At 50.6% G+C, this 14614-nt stretch overlaps 7 protein-coding genes across 7 annotated transcripts; 3 read left to right on the forward strand and 4 right to left on the reverse strand.

The window, feature by feature from the left end:
* Positions 1 to 102: 102 nt before the first annotated feature.
* BDV14DRAFT_1216 (uncharacterized protein) lies at positions 103 to 2555 on the forward strand. Its single transcript, XM_073765907.1, has 2 exons — positions 103 to 1578; positions 1633 to 2555. The coding sequence occupies exons 1-2, from the start codon at positions 343 to 345 to the stop codon at positions 2350 to 2352; spliced, it is 1956 nt and encodes a 651-aa protein (XP_073633705.1). The 5' UTR covers positions 103 to 342; the 3' UTR covers positions 2353 to 2555.
* On the reverse strand, positions 2556 to 4267 carry BDV14DRAFT_1264 (nucleoside transmembrane transporter FUN26). The gene is made up of 2 exons (XM_073765992.1): positions 3998 to 4267; positions 2556 to 3938 (listed from the first exon to the last, which is right to left on the reverse strand). The coding sequence occupies exons 1-2, from the start codon at positions 4174 to 4176 to the stop codon at positions 2759 to 2761; spliced, it is 1359 nt and encodes a 452-aa protein (XP_073633706.1). The 5' UTR covers positions 4177 to 4267; the 3' UTR covers positions 2556 to 2758.
* Positions 4268 to 4395: 128 nt separating this feature from the next.
* mdr2 (ATP-binding cassette permease mdr2) lies at positions 4396 to 7297 on the reverse strand. The gene is made up of 3 exons (XM_073766813.1): positions 5870 to 7297; positions 5184 to 5819; positions 4396 to 5130 (listed from the first exon to the last, which is right to left on the reverse strand). The coding sequence occupies exons 1-3, from the start codon at positions 7100 to 7102 to the stop codon at positions 4651 to 4653; spliced, it is 2349 nt and encodes a 782-aa protein (XP_073633707.1). The 5' UTR covers positions 7103 to 7297; the 3' UTR covers positions 4396 to 4650.
* A 305-nt stretch (positions 7298 to 7602) lies between these two features.
* BDV14DRAFT_186478 (Hsp90 co-chaperone CDC37) lies at positions 7603 to 9118 on the forward strand (the record flags this gene model as incomplete). The annotated part of the gene is made up of 2 exons (XM_073770821.1): positions 7603 to 8558; positions 8617 to 9118. 2 exons carry the CDS (start codon positions 7603 to 7605, stop codon positions 9116 to 9118), a joined length of 1458 nt encoding a protein of 485 aa, XP_073633708.1.
* A 174-nt stretch (positions 9119 to 9292) lies between these two features.
* BDV14DRAFT_1401 (clathrin light chain CLC1) lies at positions 9293 to 10496 on the reverse strand. The gene is made up of 4 exons (XM_073766326.1): positions 10344 to 10496; positions 10058 to 10287; positions 9891 to 9991; positions 9293 to 9797 (listed from the first exon to the last, which is right to left on the reverse strand). Exons 1-4 carry the CDS (start codon positions 10381 to 10383, stop codon positions 9446 to 9448), a joined length of 723 nt encoding a protein of 240 aa, XP_073633709.1. The 5' UTR covers positions 10384 to 10496; the 3' UTR covers positions 9293 to 9445.
* Positions 10497 to 10611: 115 nt separating this feature from the next.
* On the forward strand, positions 10612 to 12401 carry BDV14DRAFT_161824 (CTD-interacting domain-containing protein). Its single transcript, XM_073766814.1, has 5 exons — positions 10612 to 10967; positions 11020 to 11111; positions 11165 to 11223; positions 11282 to 11423; positions 11477 to 12401. The coding sequence occupies exons 1-5, from the start codon at positions 10870 to 10872 to the stop codon at positions 12337 to 12339; spliced, it is 1254 nt and encodes a 417-aa protein (XP_073633710.1). The 5' UTR covers positions 10612 to 10869; the 3' UTR covers positions 12340 to 12401.
* A 36-nt stretch (positions 12402 to 12437) lies between these two features.
* BDV14DRAFT_161826 (t-SNARE syntaxin TLG2) lies at positions 12438 to 14243 on the reverse strand. Its single transcript, XM_073766815.1, has 4 exons — positions 13949 to 14243; positions 13348 to 13880; positions 12945 to 13291; positions 12438 to 12871 (listed from the first exon to the last, which is right to left on the reverse strand). The coding sequence occupies exons 1-4, from the start codon at positions 13969 to 13971 to the stop codon at positions 12590 to 12592; spliced, it is 1185 nt and encodes a 394-aa protein (XP_073633711.1). The 5' UTR covers positions 13972 to 14243; the 3' UTR covers positions 12438 to 12589.
* Between the last annotated feature and the right edge of the window lie 371 nt (positions 14244 to 14614).

The following is a 14614-nucleotide window of genomic DNA, read 5'->3' on the forward strand; positions in this document are numbered from 1 at the left end:
AAACTGTGATTGATATACAATCTTAATCTCTAATCATGGAATTTAGTGGCTCTTCTCCGCATTTCGTTTGTACTCTCGAGTTGCAACTCGCCATAGTAGAAGTAGTAAGTACACGAACACAACAGCACGTGCTTGGCTGCTTCATAGGTGCATTAAATAAGCAATGCCGTCACCCCAACAACCACACGCTATTCCGTTTACAGAAAGAGGGCAATAGCCCGGCGGGTCTGGGCCGTTGGACTCTCCAACTTGACTCCAGACTTTCGAAGACAGGCAAGACCTCCTGAACAACCATCGAGAGCTACAGCTCAAAGCTGCGAGCGCTCTGAGAAACCAAGGATCATGGGGTCAGTTCAAACCCAGACATACGTCGAAGACACCCCTCCGCGACGCCGCACCACCAGAGCACCAACTACCTACACCTCGTCAAAGCGCAAAGTATACGGCAAGCGGAGAACAGACGCACCAAGAGCGGTCTTTGACGAGCGGAGCCCCGCAAAGTCTCAGGAGGTATTGAAGACAGAGATCGTTGAGGATACAGTCAATCGCATCCAGGCGAAGCTGGCCGACATTCGAATAGATGAGGAGCCGATTACTAAAGAAGATGAGGGAGCATCCAAGCTGAGCGAGGATGCGACTACTGCTGACGCTAAGGACCCTACACCTATCGCCATTGAGGAGCCTATTCCCGAACCCGAGCCACTCGCAGAGCCCGAACAGACTCGAGAGCCTACGCCGAAAAGTACTCCGAAACCGAAGATCTTTCAAACAATGGTGGAAGTGAGGATCACTCCAAGGGTTATGACACCAAAAGCGAAGGATATCTCGAAGGAAGTCCAAAATGAAACTCCTTCAAAGACTCCAGTTTCCTTGGGTATCTACAAGCGAAGCACAAGAAAGGTCAAGGCAAAGCCGGCCCGAAGAGCCTCATCCGGCTATGTTTCCAATGAAAAGGCAACATCATACGTCCGTGATATACTAGACCAGACCCTATCACCGGCAGCAGCGCAGGGCATCCAGAAATTCGACTCCTGGGCCGATCGGGCGGGTGAGATGTTGGAAGTTGTGAAGCTGGCAGAAGGATCATACGGAGAAGTTTATAAGCTGAGGCTACGAGAAGATATATGTCAGAAAGAGATGTCAAGGTCGAAGCTAGCACGGCTGAAGGCATGTGGAGATGGCGTCTTCAAAGTCGTCCCTCTACGAGCCCAGAGCGGTCCAGGCTCAAAGAAGTTCACGAGCATCGAGGGAATAGTGGCAGAGGTGAAGATGCTGAAGTACCTAGATCCCATACCAGGGTTTGCGCGCTTCAGGGAAGTCCATGTCGTTCAAGGCCGATTCCCAGAGGCTTTCCAAAAAGCCTGGGATCATTACAAGAAAACCAAAGACGATTGTCTGAACCCTAATCCATCAAGTAAACGAGCCTATCCCGACTCACAAATCTGGGCAATTGTGGAGATGGACGATGCCGGTTGCGAGCTTGAGAAGTTCTCGTGGTCTTCGATTTTCCAGGTCTATGATATATTCTGGGGCGTTGCCATGTCCCTGGCGCGTGCCGAGGAGTACGCTCTATTTGAGGTAAGATATCATTACCTCCTGTCTGATATAAAGCAAATCTAACCGTGAAGATAGCATCGCGATCTCCATCTTGGCAACGTCTGTATTCGAAGCACGCGACCAGATGGCCGCATGCACCCACCATCAGACTCGGAGATCATGCGGCAACCATACTCAAGCGGCTACGGGCTGAGCACATTGGGCACAACACTTATTGATTATTCATTATCGCGTGCGGAGTTGGTGGTCGACGAGACGACAGAATCATTAGAAGTGACCTCTTCGGATCTAGATAAGAAACAGATCTTCGATGCTATCGGCGAAGACGACAATGATGCTCTTCTGAGAGATACCTATCGACATATGCGTGCTCAATTATACAAAGGCAACCCCGTGGACACGGAGAAAACACCTGATGTCCCCGGAATCTGGGCTGAATATGCGCCCCGCACGAACCTGATCTGGCTTCGGTTCCTTCTCAAGATGCTTCTCAATAACAGAAAGCCTGAAGCCCCAGAACCCGCGGGTCTAACTCCATGTTCCCCGAGCAAGGACATTAGAAGGGCACCTGGATCGGGTAAAAAACACACAGTCACAGACACCATCCAGCCGGGCCTAGATGTCCGCAATAATGTGTCGCAGCTAAAGCGCACACTTGAGGACAGACTAAACGCCGTCCTTGAGCTCTTGGATTTGGAATATGGGCATCAGGACATGTGCTGCGCGGCGGATCTGGTTGCGTTTGCTATAGACGCTCAGTGGCTTGATGAGAAGGATTTCTTTTCTGCGGAATAGAGATGGCATATTTGGCATCATTTGCTGTTCTTGGTTGTTTTCGTTGTTGTTTTTATACCGCAGCATTGTGCATTTTTTGAGTTGGCATATATAGATGGACGGTTAGCATGGTGTTGGAGCATATGTTTTATGGTTGTATATATTTGATTGTTCGCATATTCTAGCTGAATCCCGTTTTGGTCTCGAATATCCTTAATACACTCGAGATTATATTCTTATTCCATAACGTCCATAAGGTAAAATCCAAACAATCTTCTACTTCGCATAAATTTCTGCTCTATGAACAACGCTATCAACAATGCAGTCTTGATCAAACAAACTATAGTCCGAGAGTCATATCCCATAAGCAACCTAACGCCGAGGCCCAAAATAAGGAGGGGAAAATATATGCCAGTCTAGTCTCTCACTACCCCGACGCAAAGAAACTCAATAAACTTCCCGTCGCCAACCCCGCAACAAGCATAACACTCATAAATCCACCCGCAGGTTCTCTTTCTTCAGCAGGAACAAAGTAGCCTGCGCCCATCATACAACAACTCGAGAGATACCCGTTCGTCGCGCCAAAAAGTAGCTGCACGATAAAGAGATAGAAGAAGTCGCTTTGCACGACTGCGCCTTTGCCATCGACGTTACAGAGGAGATACAGCGGGATGAAACCTGCACGGGCGATGGCCAGGATGAGAAGGGCATAGGGGCGGTGCGCCAAGGAGTAGCGAGGGTTGAGCACGAGCATTCTCATGAGGAGGTCGCCTGCGTTCCAGAAAAAGAAGGCGAGTGGAATGAAGACTGCGGGGTCAAAGAGACGGGAGGAGGTGCTGCTGTTGACAGATACAATTTGAGAGGTGTAAACGGGGAAGATCATTGTCATGGCGAAGCAGAGGTAGATTGAGATTGCGGGAAGGCGGAGCTTGAGGAAGAGGGACCATAGACCGACGGTCTTTTGCGGTTTAGAAGACGCTGGATCATCACTGTCGTTGATTGACTGATGATGAGATGACTGGTCGTCTAGGATGTGCAGGGACTGGCGCTTTGTAAGCCAGGCGAAAGAGACGAGCGTCAGGCAAGATACGCCCGTTGCCGTAATAAAGCATGCGAAAGCTGACTTCCAGGATGCATCTGGTGCTTGCTCTTCGTTATGATCCTCCTGCGGGACTGCTAGTGAGGAGAGCATTTGAGCTAGAGGCGGCAGTACACCTGCTACTCCCTGCCCGCCCATGATTGCCTGGGTATATTCCTCTCTTCCGAATCCTGAGACATAGGCGAATACTCCGTTCTGATTGATACCGGTGGCCATGCTAGTCCCAAACACCATGACCATGACAAAGCCAAAGTATACCCCAACTGATGAATCCTTGAGAACAACCGTAGAAAAGGCAAGTAAGGTGAATACGACGATGTTGATAAGCAGTGATACTATGATTCGTCTTGGGTAGGATGCTGACTCCTGTAGCTTGGCGAGGGCAAATACAGAGCCCAAGTTAGTGACGGTCGACACGGTCAGTATAGATGATTGGTAATGTGTCGTTGCCCATTTGTCTGACTGGAACCGCTGGTGGAAGAAGGGTGCGGCAGCAAGGAACATATTCCTAGACGCGAGGCAAGCTGGTTAGCATGTACGATAGTGTATCACGACCGATTGACGTACCAGGCCCATAGCATCGACACCCCCAAGATGAAGAACACCCAATACACAGGCCTCGAAAACGGCGGTCCCGTCGGGGTTCGAGTAGCGGGCGCATCTAGGTCATCCTCGTATGCGACAGGCTCTTGAATAGGCTCATACTCCGCTGTAGGAGAAGCGATCCACTTTCGTATGCGATCCATAATGTGGCTTGGACTTGTATAACCGTGAAAAACTTAGTCCATAATTGTTGATGAGTAGATAGAGCGGCGGAGCAAGTGCTCTGGAGCTCCGCAGATAGTCGCGGTTGCAGACGGAGTGACGTTGAGGCACCCCGAATGCCAAGACATAGTCACGTTCTCCATAGATTCAAGTGACAGGCATCAACTGACTTCGATCTAGGTAGGTATTGATCTATTTTGAAAGCGTACCTGGCAGAGTTGAGTTTTCTCTATTATGTCTATCTTAACAATTATGATAAGTGATCAGGTCTAAACCCGTCAAACCTGGAACTTCCACAGCTCAAATGCGTAATCATGTACAGGTGTATCATCACAGTGTCACTCAGACCTGCGCTGCGCGCAAAGACCCTAGACTGTGATTTGAATGCAAGAAAAGGCTAAAGAAAAATATAAGGTGTCGTGATATGTAAGTGTTGAGACAAACTCGAAGATCGCTTATTGTTGTCGATCAGATTTGTCGCTAGTTTCAGCGTCATTGTCCTCCTCGGGAAGTATTTCCTCAGGTTGTACTTCCCAAGGCTTCTCTCTGAGAGAGCTGTGAGGCGGCTGTGAATCCCCGCCGCTTAGCTGCCACTCCATCAGTTTCGTGAATGCGCCATCCGGGCGTGAGCTTAGTTCTTCATAGGTTCCCTGTTCAGCGACCTTTCCGTCGTTACCAAGAACGACGATTGAGTCAGATCGCTTAATAGTGGAGAGTCTGTGGGCAATGCTGATAGTAGTGTTGTTGCCACGGAGAAGTGCCGCAAGAGCGCTGTTGACTAGAGTTTCGGATTCTGCGTCAAGGGCGGAGGTAGCTTCGTCGAGAATCAAGATATCGGGGTCTTTGATGAGTGCACGAGCAATTGCAATTCGCTGCTTTTGCCCTCCGGAAAGTTGAGCTCCGCGAGGTCCCACCTGAGTGTCAAGGCCGTCAGGCTATGGTATGTTAGCATAGGGAAGAAACGAGACAATGGGCGACCTCGACTTACAAAGTCGCTGATGAATTGACAGTTTGCCTTCCTGGCCGCTGCGACGATTTCGGACCTAGTCGCTTGTGGGCTTCCATACGAAATATTCTCAGCGATGGTGCCAGAAAAGAGGACAGGCTCCTGTGCGACAACTCCGATCTTCCTCCGGAGTTGCTTTGCGTTCATTTCGTTCACGTTCTTGCCGTTGATCAAGACGCGACCCTCAGTGGGGCTATAGAAGCGCAGGAGTAGCGAAGCAATGGTAGATTTACCACCTCCCGAGGGACCAACAATGGCAACGTTCGTGCCTTGGGGGATCTCGAAGTTGAGTTCCTTAAAAATAGGAACAGCGGGTCTGGTCGGGTAGCTAAAAGAGACGTTCTCGAAACGAATAGGACCACGGGCAGTCACAACCTTGGAACCCTTGGTTGGCGAAATGGTTGGCTGACGGTCCTGAAGTTCAAACAATCGACTGGCAGCTCCCACACCCTTCATCAATTCGGAATAGAAGCTGGACATGCCAAACATGCTAGAGCCTGCGTAAGCCGTGTACATCAAGAAAGAAGTAAGCTCTCCGATGCTGATGGCTCCAGACTTGACCATGCCACCTCCTACATAGAGAAGCGCCAGAATTGTTAGGTTACCCATGAGTCCAGTCTAAAAAATCATCAGCTAAATCCCCAAGACCCAGCAAAGAGTGAACCTACAGAGCTGAAGAACGTAGCACTGATCAGCGATTCCTTCTTTCCAAGTTCGAAGATCTTTCGCACTTGAGTGTTATATCGGTTGACTTCGACAACTTCCCCGGCGAATGATTGGCTCGTTTTGACATTTCCCAGACGCTCTTCTGCAATCTTGGTCAGAGTGCCCAAGTTTCTCTGGATCTTGCGGCTGAGGTTCCTGATGGCTCTTCCGTAGAAAATTGCTCCCAGACCAATTGGGGGCAGCAATAATAATAGGATGCTAGAAAGCTTGAGACTGACATAAGCCATCATACCAAAGCCGGCTGCACCACTGACAGCTGCGCGCAGCCCATCTGAGAGGTTCTGGGTGATACTCTTGCCAACAATGATGGTGTCAGAACTGAGTCGAGAGATCAAGTCACCAACACGATTTGCATCGAAGAACTCAGCGTCCTGTACGAAGGTCTGGCGGAAAAGTCTTGAACGAGTTCTGGCGACGATGCGCTCACCGACAATTCGCAGGATGATGATACGGCCGTAGTTTGCCGTCGCACCTAGCGCGAGAATACTGGCCAAGGCACCGTAAAACATAGTAGGGCTCAATCCGAATAAGAAGTCACCGCCTTCTTCTGCCTTCGACGACGCATCAATGATTTTGCCGATGGAGAAGGGAAGGGACATGGTAATCGAGGACGATATCAGCAAGCAAATGAAGGCCAAAGCAAGTTTCCTTGCTTCAGGGCGTGCGATGAGCAATAGCCTCCACACCTCCTTGAATCCAGAGCTTTTGCCGCTAGCACCGTCTTTGTTGAGCTTTGCGCGAAGATTTACCTGCGCCGCTTGAGCTGCCTTTTCCGATAACTCAAATCCTTCATCTTTATCCTCGTCCTGCTTCTTCTTGTTTTCTGCGGGAGGGACCTTGCTTGTCGGGGTAGACGGGTTGGCTTCGAGAACTCGTTGCGTGGAGGAGAAAGTGCGGAGTTGTTCAAAAACTGGTGATCCTAAACGTGCATTTCGCGCATTTTGTGGAAACAATATGCTTGCTGGCCCATGGCTTCGGTCGATGCGATGTCTGCGAGTAACGAACGAGGCCGAAAGGTCCGAGAATGGCCGGATGACGACATCGTGAGTGCCGCGGCCGAAAGCAGCTGAATGAAGTTCAAGGCGTAAACTTGTCAGGATGCCTCCATTATGAGCAGTAACTGGCCTGAAGTGAGCCCCTGTGGCCCAGGAAGCCCGGAGGCTGAAGCCGCGCATTTCGGACTTGACAAAGCGCTGTGAAGGGCAGGTCAATATGATGTAACAGCCGGAAGACCAGATGCCATATCTCAGTGAGCAGCAAAGTATATATGTGGGGAGCTCATGACAGATGCGCAAAGTCAATTCCCGGGCCACAATTGACAGAACCGCTTTGAGATTTGGGGTAGAGTTGAATCAGATGCGAGTGGTTGCAGCTACCAAAATCCCGACGGAACGGAATCGTAGCCATCGGAGAGACCCGAGTTCTGCCGCATCTTACCGCCCATCATGAGGCTCCGATGGAAGGTCGCAGAGAGCAATCGAGACACCTCGAAAACGGGTCTTGTTGTTGGCACTATTGATCTGTGATCACAAGACCGACATTTTTCTTGAAGATACGAGTTTTTCACAGGCTATTTATCTTGGCCCATTCTCATCTTTGAATCTATTCAAATCTCAATTCCTCTTGTTTTGTACCCCACCTTTTCACCCCTCCATTGTATAGTTCTCCGTTCAAAATGGTGCTCGACTACAGCAAATGGGACGCTCTTGAGCTGTCCGACGACTCGGATGTCGAAGTGCACCCCAATGTCGACAAGCGGTCTTTTATTCGAGCGAAGCAAGCGCAGATTCACCAACAACGAGAGCAACGGCGTCACGACATCAAGACCCTAAAGTATGAGCGCATCATCAACGATGGCCTGCTTGCGCGAATTGAGAAGCTTCTCACATCCTTTAAAGAGAAGGAGGGCTCTATAACAAATCCAGAGGAGGTTATTTTTTCATATCTCATGGAAATTGCAAGCAACCCCGCACACGATAAGCCCCCTGCGGCTCCGGAGGGCGTCCACACGCAGCAGGAACAACCGAAATACTCTCAGATGATGAGCGCCTTGGTAGACCAGGTCAAGAAGGAGGTCGAAGAATCGAAATCGGACGATCTTTTCCAAGCATATGTGAAGGGTGTACTGGGACACAGGGACAAAGTGGAAGATCTACAAAAGCAACTTCTCACAAAGCTTGCCGAGCTCGAGAAGGAGGAGGGCAGCAAGATTACAAGTGAATCTATTCATATGGGCTTTGATACTTCGCACGTCAGCAAAGCGCAGAGCGCGGCACCAACGACAGGAAAGTCTAGCTCGGTTGAGCTTTTGAACCCGGGTGCGGGATCAGGTCCTTCGATGGAGGTGGGCAAGGATGACGATGCTGTCGATGACCCGGACAGCATACAGGCCAGCGCTTCAGCCAAGAAGTTTGCAAAAATCGACCGCAATGACTACCGAGCTCTGCATCAATACATCACGAATAACCCAAAGATCGTTGCGGAGAAAGAAACGGACGGTTTACTTGTTGAAGCTTTCAATAGTCAGATGGAGGGCAAGGAGGATTATGCTCGTCAATGTGTGCACCAAGCACTTCTACTACAATACTGTCGCTCGCTTGGTCCCGACGGTATTTCCCTTTTCTTCAAGCGGTATGTATGCCCTGGACCATTTACTAGGATATGGATTGCTGACCCTGAATTTGTGTAGAATCACGACCAAGGAACACCAAGCGGCTACGCTTTTCCGCAACGACGTCAACGAAACATATCATAAGATCAAGACCCGCGCCGCCGAACTTGCCAAAGACAGCTCCGCATCGAACGACCCCGCCGGAGTGGAACAGATTCAACTTCATGCCGTCGACCCCAACACTAAGATCACCATTAACATTCCGTCCAGCAACCCTGCCGAACCCGTCGAGGTCGAGGCCCGCAAGATCTTCGAGTCCTTCTCTAAGGAGCTACAAACTGCACTTGCATCAGAATCATTGGATGAGGTCAACAAGGTCCTCGGGAAGATGAGCGTTCCAGAGGCTGAGGATGTGGTTGAGAAGCTCGGGGAAAGCGGTATGCTTAGTCTCGAAGAGGGCATCGTCGATGCCACGACGGAAGAAGGCCGCAAGAAGCTTGAGCAAATCGAACTGGAGGGCAAAAACAATCAAGTGGAAGAAGTCGGAGAGCCAGGTGGTGATATCACGGAGTTGGATTGAAGTGCCAAAAGTACTAGCCATTTATGCATAATGTCTTGTATTTTCTAAATGCCAGTACATATACGGGGACTTTCAAGTATGTGAATACTCTCAGGAAGCAATTATTCAGAGTATTAAGGTTTCATGTCTCGAAATACAAATGATAATCACCCTCCATAAGCCATAGAAACTCCCGCATCCCTTCAACAACCAAACGTATGCCCACAGCAAGATATCAAAAGGAATAAAAAGGTGGCATAGAAGCTAAGAAGGAAACTGCTTTATTTACGTACATGAGTCGAAGAGAAAAAAGGGCCAGAAAATTAGTGAATCAGCATAAGATTAAGTTCAAACCCCACTGGCACCGGGGGCCTTCTCGTCCTTCTTGAGGTTGAGCAGCAACTCCCGAAAGCGCTCCTTTCCTGATCCGTTGGCACCGCCCCGGGTACCCTTTCCAGAGACATCCACCAGCTTCGCGATACGCTCCCAGCTTGTGCCTCCGGACGATGTGTCTTCGCGTTTCGCAAGGAATTGCTCGGCCTCGGCGGCGGTTTGGGCGCGGAGCTTATCCGTCTTATTGTTGTAGGACACGTAGAAGTCGTCAATATCTTCCTGGGCTTTCTTAACGGTGGATTCCTTCTTCTCGTTTGAGATCTCCGCTCGGCGAGCAATGTCCGCATCACGCTTCTCGCGCCATTCCCTAGCAGCAAACGAAGGTTAGCATATGATCATGGAGCGAGAGAGAACGACGACAGTCGAAAACCTTAGGGTAGGGGGCAAGGTTGGGACATACCGGACAGGCTCAGCCTCCTCCTCAGGGGCCTCGTAGCTTGAGAAGGCGGTTGGCGGGAATGGGGCTCCTGTTCCGGTGATCGTGCCGCCAGGACCAACTTGCTGTAGACATCAAGACACATTAGCCCACCGACATCCCACCGACGTATTTCCTAACGATCTCCATACCTCATTGTCTGTTTCTATAGCCGGGAACGAAGATTCAAACCCCGAAATCTCAGGTCCAGCATTGGCCTGTGTCTCATCCGCACCTCCGAGTAAGTCGTCATTGTTGACATCTGTAGCGGTAGCGTCTTGGGCAGTCGCAAATTGTTCGGCATCGTCGCCAAGGGCAGCTCTCTCGCGGGCTAAGAAGTCGCTCTCATCGGCTCCGTTGGTCTCGATAGCTTCAGTCTGCCCTATGATGTATAGTTAGCCTTAGGGGCAGTACAAGTAGGTAATGCGGGTAACTCACCCGCAGAGAAGTCCTCCAATGACGGGAAACGGTCGGCCATGGTGAGGTTTCTGTAATCGACAACAAATTGGGACTTCTTATATAGTGGTGTATTTGATCGAGAGGCCTGCAAACGAAAATTGATGAGAAAGTGATGTTCCAGGTGGCTTCTTGGAGGGAGTGTTAGGGAGACGATGGCTGAGGCCGGGGATTCTGCCCAAAAGGCGGTGAAGGAGCTCGGACCTGCAGGTGCAACGGGGGGAGCTTCAATGTTGCTTCTAGCTCAACTCTTGCTCAGAAGTGAACTATCTGAAAACGCCTTTTATCACTTTCGAAAGCGGGGCGGGTGCTTTTTTCTAGGATTTCAGGCAGTTGCAGTCTCGAGTGCTGTGTGAAGCTTCAAGTCGATTCTCCGAGCTCGGCAGGATAGTGTTCAGCGCAAACGGCGAAGCAACCAACACGCGATTAATCCAGGTTCCTCGATTTTCAAATATTTCAGTCATTCACCTACCGCTAGAGCTATTGCTCTTAAACACTCGATGCCATCATGGCTTATACCGATGATTCCGTGAAGGCTAAGCTATCGGCTCTCAATGAAACCCAGGAGGGCATCGTGACTGTTGCGCAATGGGTCATGTTTCACAGGTGCAAAAATTCAGAGTCAATTAATCGATGCCTTACTAACAGTGATAACTAGGCGACATGCTGAAAGGACTGCACAGCTTTGGCTTCAGAAGCTTCGCGACTCGCCGGCACCGAAACGTCTCAACCTGATATACCTCGCAAACGGTACGTATTAAAACGAAGAATTCTACGGTGCACGGTGCTAATACAGTGAACAGAGGTTGCACAGCAATCAAGGGCACGACGCAAAGAAGATTTCCTCATCGCATTCTCACCCGTTAGTGCTCGCATAATGGAAGCAAAGAAGGAAGGGGCGTTGTGTTAACACTAGACAGGTCATTGCCGAGGCCGTGGCATCTGCATACAAGGGCGCATCGAATGACATCCAGCAGAAGATCAGAAGGGTGGTTGAGGTCTGGAGACAACGGAACATTTTTGAGCCTCCAATTCAAGATGCCGTTGAGGCCCGAGTGGATGGTAAGTTAAGCTCGCCGCAGCCCATGGACTCGACCGTATGCTAAACTGACTAGACATCGATAAATCGCGCTCTACTGGTAAGAAGCCCTTACTAGGTGGCTCGCTGTTCTCCAGCCCATCTGGCTCGACGCCGTCGGAGTTGCAGCCCTTAGTACCACTCCAAATAGCACTTTCCAAGGCCGCTGTTGCCTCTGGCACATCTGATACGACTGCCACCGCGGAGTATGAGAAGATGAACGATCCTAATACCCCATTCCCGTCGCCTCCTGTGCATGCTGCTCGACTCAGCCAACTCCTGAAAACGCTCGCAAACGCGGAGAGTTCCGTATCCGAGGTCATCAAGGCACGCCTTGCCCTTATCGACGGCTTGGAGAAAATTTTGGACACCAATCGCACTGCCTTGGCAAAGGAAGAAGCTCTATCATTGCAATTGCAGGACAAGAAGTCAGAAACTGAATCAAAGAAACGGGACGTCGAGGACGCAATTATGAGAGGGCTCTCCGCAGAGAACACTCCTGCAGACGACCAAGGAACTCTCGGAGCAAGCGGTGAAGGCGTTGCGCGCCCGGAGGTTGAGGCTCTCACGCCGCCTCCTGTCGAGGCCATCACTCCGATCGGCTCGCCGAAGCAAGAACCGCAAAACACAGCGTCCAATGCCGGAAACGGAGCCGCGGGGTTCGCAGGCTTCTCATTAGGGCCTGACCAGCCCGCTGATGCGTCCATCCCGGGACTCACTGGGTTCGGCCAGCCTTCTCCGACAGCTTATGGCGAAATGCCACAAGAGAGCATGAACGGGTTCCACACCAAGAAGAGGAAGGTTGCTCACGAAGAAGAGGACTATGCTCAGTTCGCCGGCGGGGATCTAGACGCGGACGTTGCGGAGCTGTTAAACCAGGAGAGCCATGCTCAAAGCTGAGCCGCAATGAGCCTGCGGATTTCCCCTGTGGACTTGATTCCGGATCAGCTATTTATTCGGTCACCTTTTTTTTTTTTTTTTTGAATTTTAGCCATTGTCGCCCACCTGACTCATGCATCACTTACCTATTTTAAATATGTTGGAGTGATAGTTGATATGAACTACTATTGGAAGCACAAAGTTCTGCTTCATCGAATTAAAATAATATTCTCAAGGCTATCATCATGGTATCTCTAAAAAACACAAATGATTATCGATATATGTCAGGATCACTCCATTTACTCCTCGCGACCCGCGTCAATGACGGAGAGCGCGGCCGGCTATACGCGATGTCGTACCCCCGCGACCGTAGAGCGGGCGGTAGATTCTCTGGCTGGGCGGGAGGTGGAGGGGCTGGTGCGGGAGCAGGTTCTGAGGATGAAGAAGAGTGGTTCTTGGGCTTGACGAGGAGAACGATGATCATGCCTGCTACTAGGAGGATTAGGAGGAGGATAATCTTGCGCTTTGTGGTTCGTTTTTGGTAGCCGGTTGCCTGTACGATCAGTCAGTTAGCTTTGCTTTTTCGGACTCAGATCAGGAGCTTGTCGAATATGGTAGAAACGTACCACATTGAGTTCCTTCTGGGCCGATTTGACGTCGGTGTTCATTCTCTCCACGTTATAGTCTATCCGGTCGAGCATGGTGCCTTGGTCGATGACCATTGTTTGCAGCTCCCGGAAGATATCAGACAGCTCGATGATACCCTTGGCGATGTCATTGATCTCTCGCTCTCGTTGTAGGATGGCAGCGTCGTTCTGTCCGGTCATCCGTTGTGTTGTTTGCTGTAGGGTTGTTTGCGAGAAGGATTTGTCGGCGTCGGACTCCATTAACGATGGGTCTGTGTATGGGTTTTGTTGCATGGGAGTAGCGGAGCGATCGAACTGGGAGGCTGTGTCCTCGAGTCCTCGCAGTTCTATAAACGCATGGGTTAGCAAGCTGGTTCGGGATCGAGGGACCGGGCTGCCTCACTTCGTAGATAGGTACTTTGTTTCTTCCGGAACTGCGCGCTGGCTTCTTGAACTCTTGAAGCGAGTGATATCTGGATGTTCTTCGCCATAGTCTCGTCTCCGCTACTGACACCCCCTTGTTGTTTGGCCTCGTGCACCATGACCTCGATCCGCTTAACATGCTTCTGACACTCATGGAAGCCGCGCGTGATCTCCTGAGTAAACCGTTCAATCATTCGTTCGTCTTGTTTACGTATATCTTCATCGCCAAATCCCGGTAACAGGTGTTTGTGGTGTAATTTGTCAAGTTGTGCCGACTTCTGCGCAATGTCGGCAAGTAGGTCCGTTACATCTTCCTGGACATCTACCCAGCGCGGCGGGAGCACGTCCATCTCGATGATCGCATCGCCATCGTCGTCTATCCCCGTAGACTCGGAGATGAGTCGCCGGCTTTCTTCGGACTGCGACGCCGTGTCGGAGAAGCCATTGGGGGCGCCGAGGTATCGCGGCTTCTTCGCGGGATGATGTGTGAACGACTGACGGTAGGAGATATAGCTGCAGAGTCATATAAGTTAGTGTGGGCACAGAGAAAGGCGCATAAGCAAGGGTAGGGTCGTATGTACAGATTGGTGCGGTCCCGCCACATCGTGGACGATTAACGGCCGTTGATTACCCCGGATCCTGCTGTAGAGTGTCCTTTATGGTCGGTTGAGCATCATTGGTCACACAGACAGAATGAGACAGTACTCTGCAAATATTGACGAACAACGTAGCAAATTGTCTTGATTAAAGAGCTGTGAAGAAGTAGCAGAGCTGTTTGGAGGTCCGGAACTAGCACGACGTAACGGCGATCCAGCCAGCAGCGGACATCGGCAGCTTGATCACTGCTGCCCACGTGAGAGATCCCCGCTAGTCCTGTTTGGGGGTCAATGTACCTGGCCTGGGCCACACAGCTCCAGCCTCCCTCGACGTTACGCTGCTGAATAGGCTCAAAAGCCAAGGAATGTCTGTCCAAGATATGCGTGGACCCGATCGAACTATGCTAGTCGGCAAGGATAGATGTGGCAAAGAGTTGAGCTTGATCACTCTACGGGTTACAGAGCATGGGGTTTATGCACATCTTGCGCTGTGCCTGCCGATCCACTTCTACTCATGCTTTCAGGACTTGGTTCCTACAGGATAATAACCTGTTAAATGCCGACAGTATGCATAACCAGTCGCCGTTTCGACTCAATGGTACTCTATTCCGAATTCCATCACCCATTGATGGAGTCTTCAGGAAAATCGAC

Source organism: Aspergillus stella-maris (genome assembly GCF_047715825.1).
Source record: "Aspergillus stella-maris strain CBS 113639 unplaced genomic scaffold BDV14scaffold_1, whole genome shotgun sequence".
Lineage (NCBI taxonomy): Eukaryota > Fungi > Ascomycota > Eurotiomycetes > Eurotiales > Aspergillaceae > Aspergillus > Aspergillus stella-maris.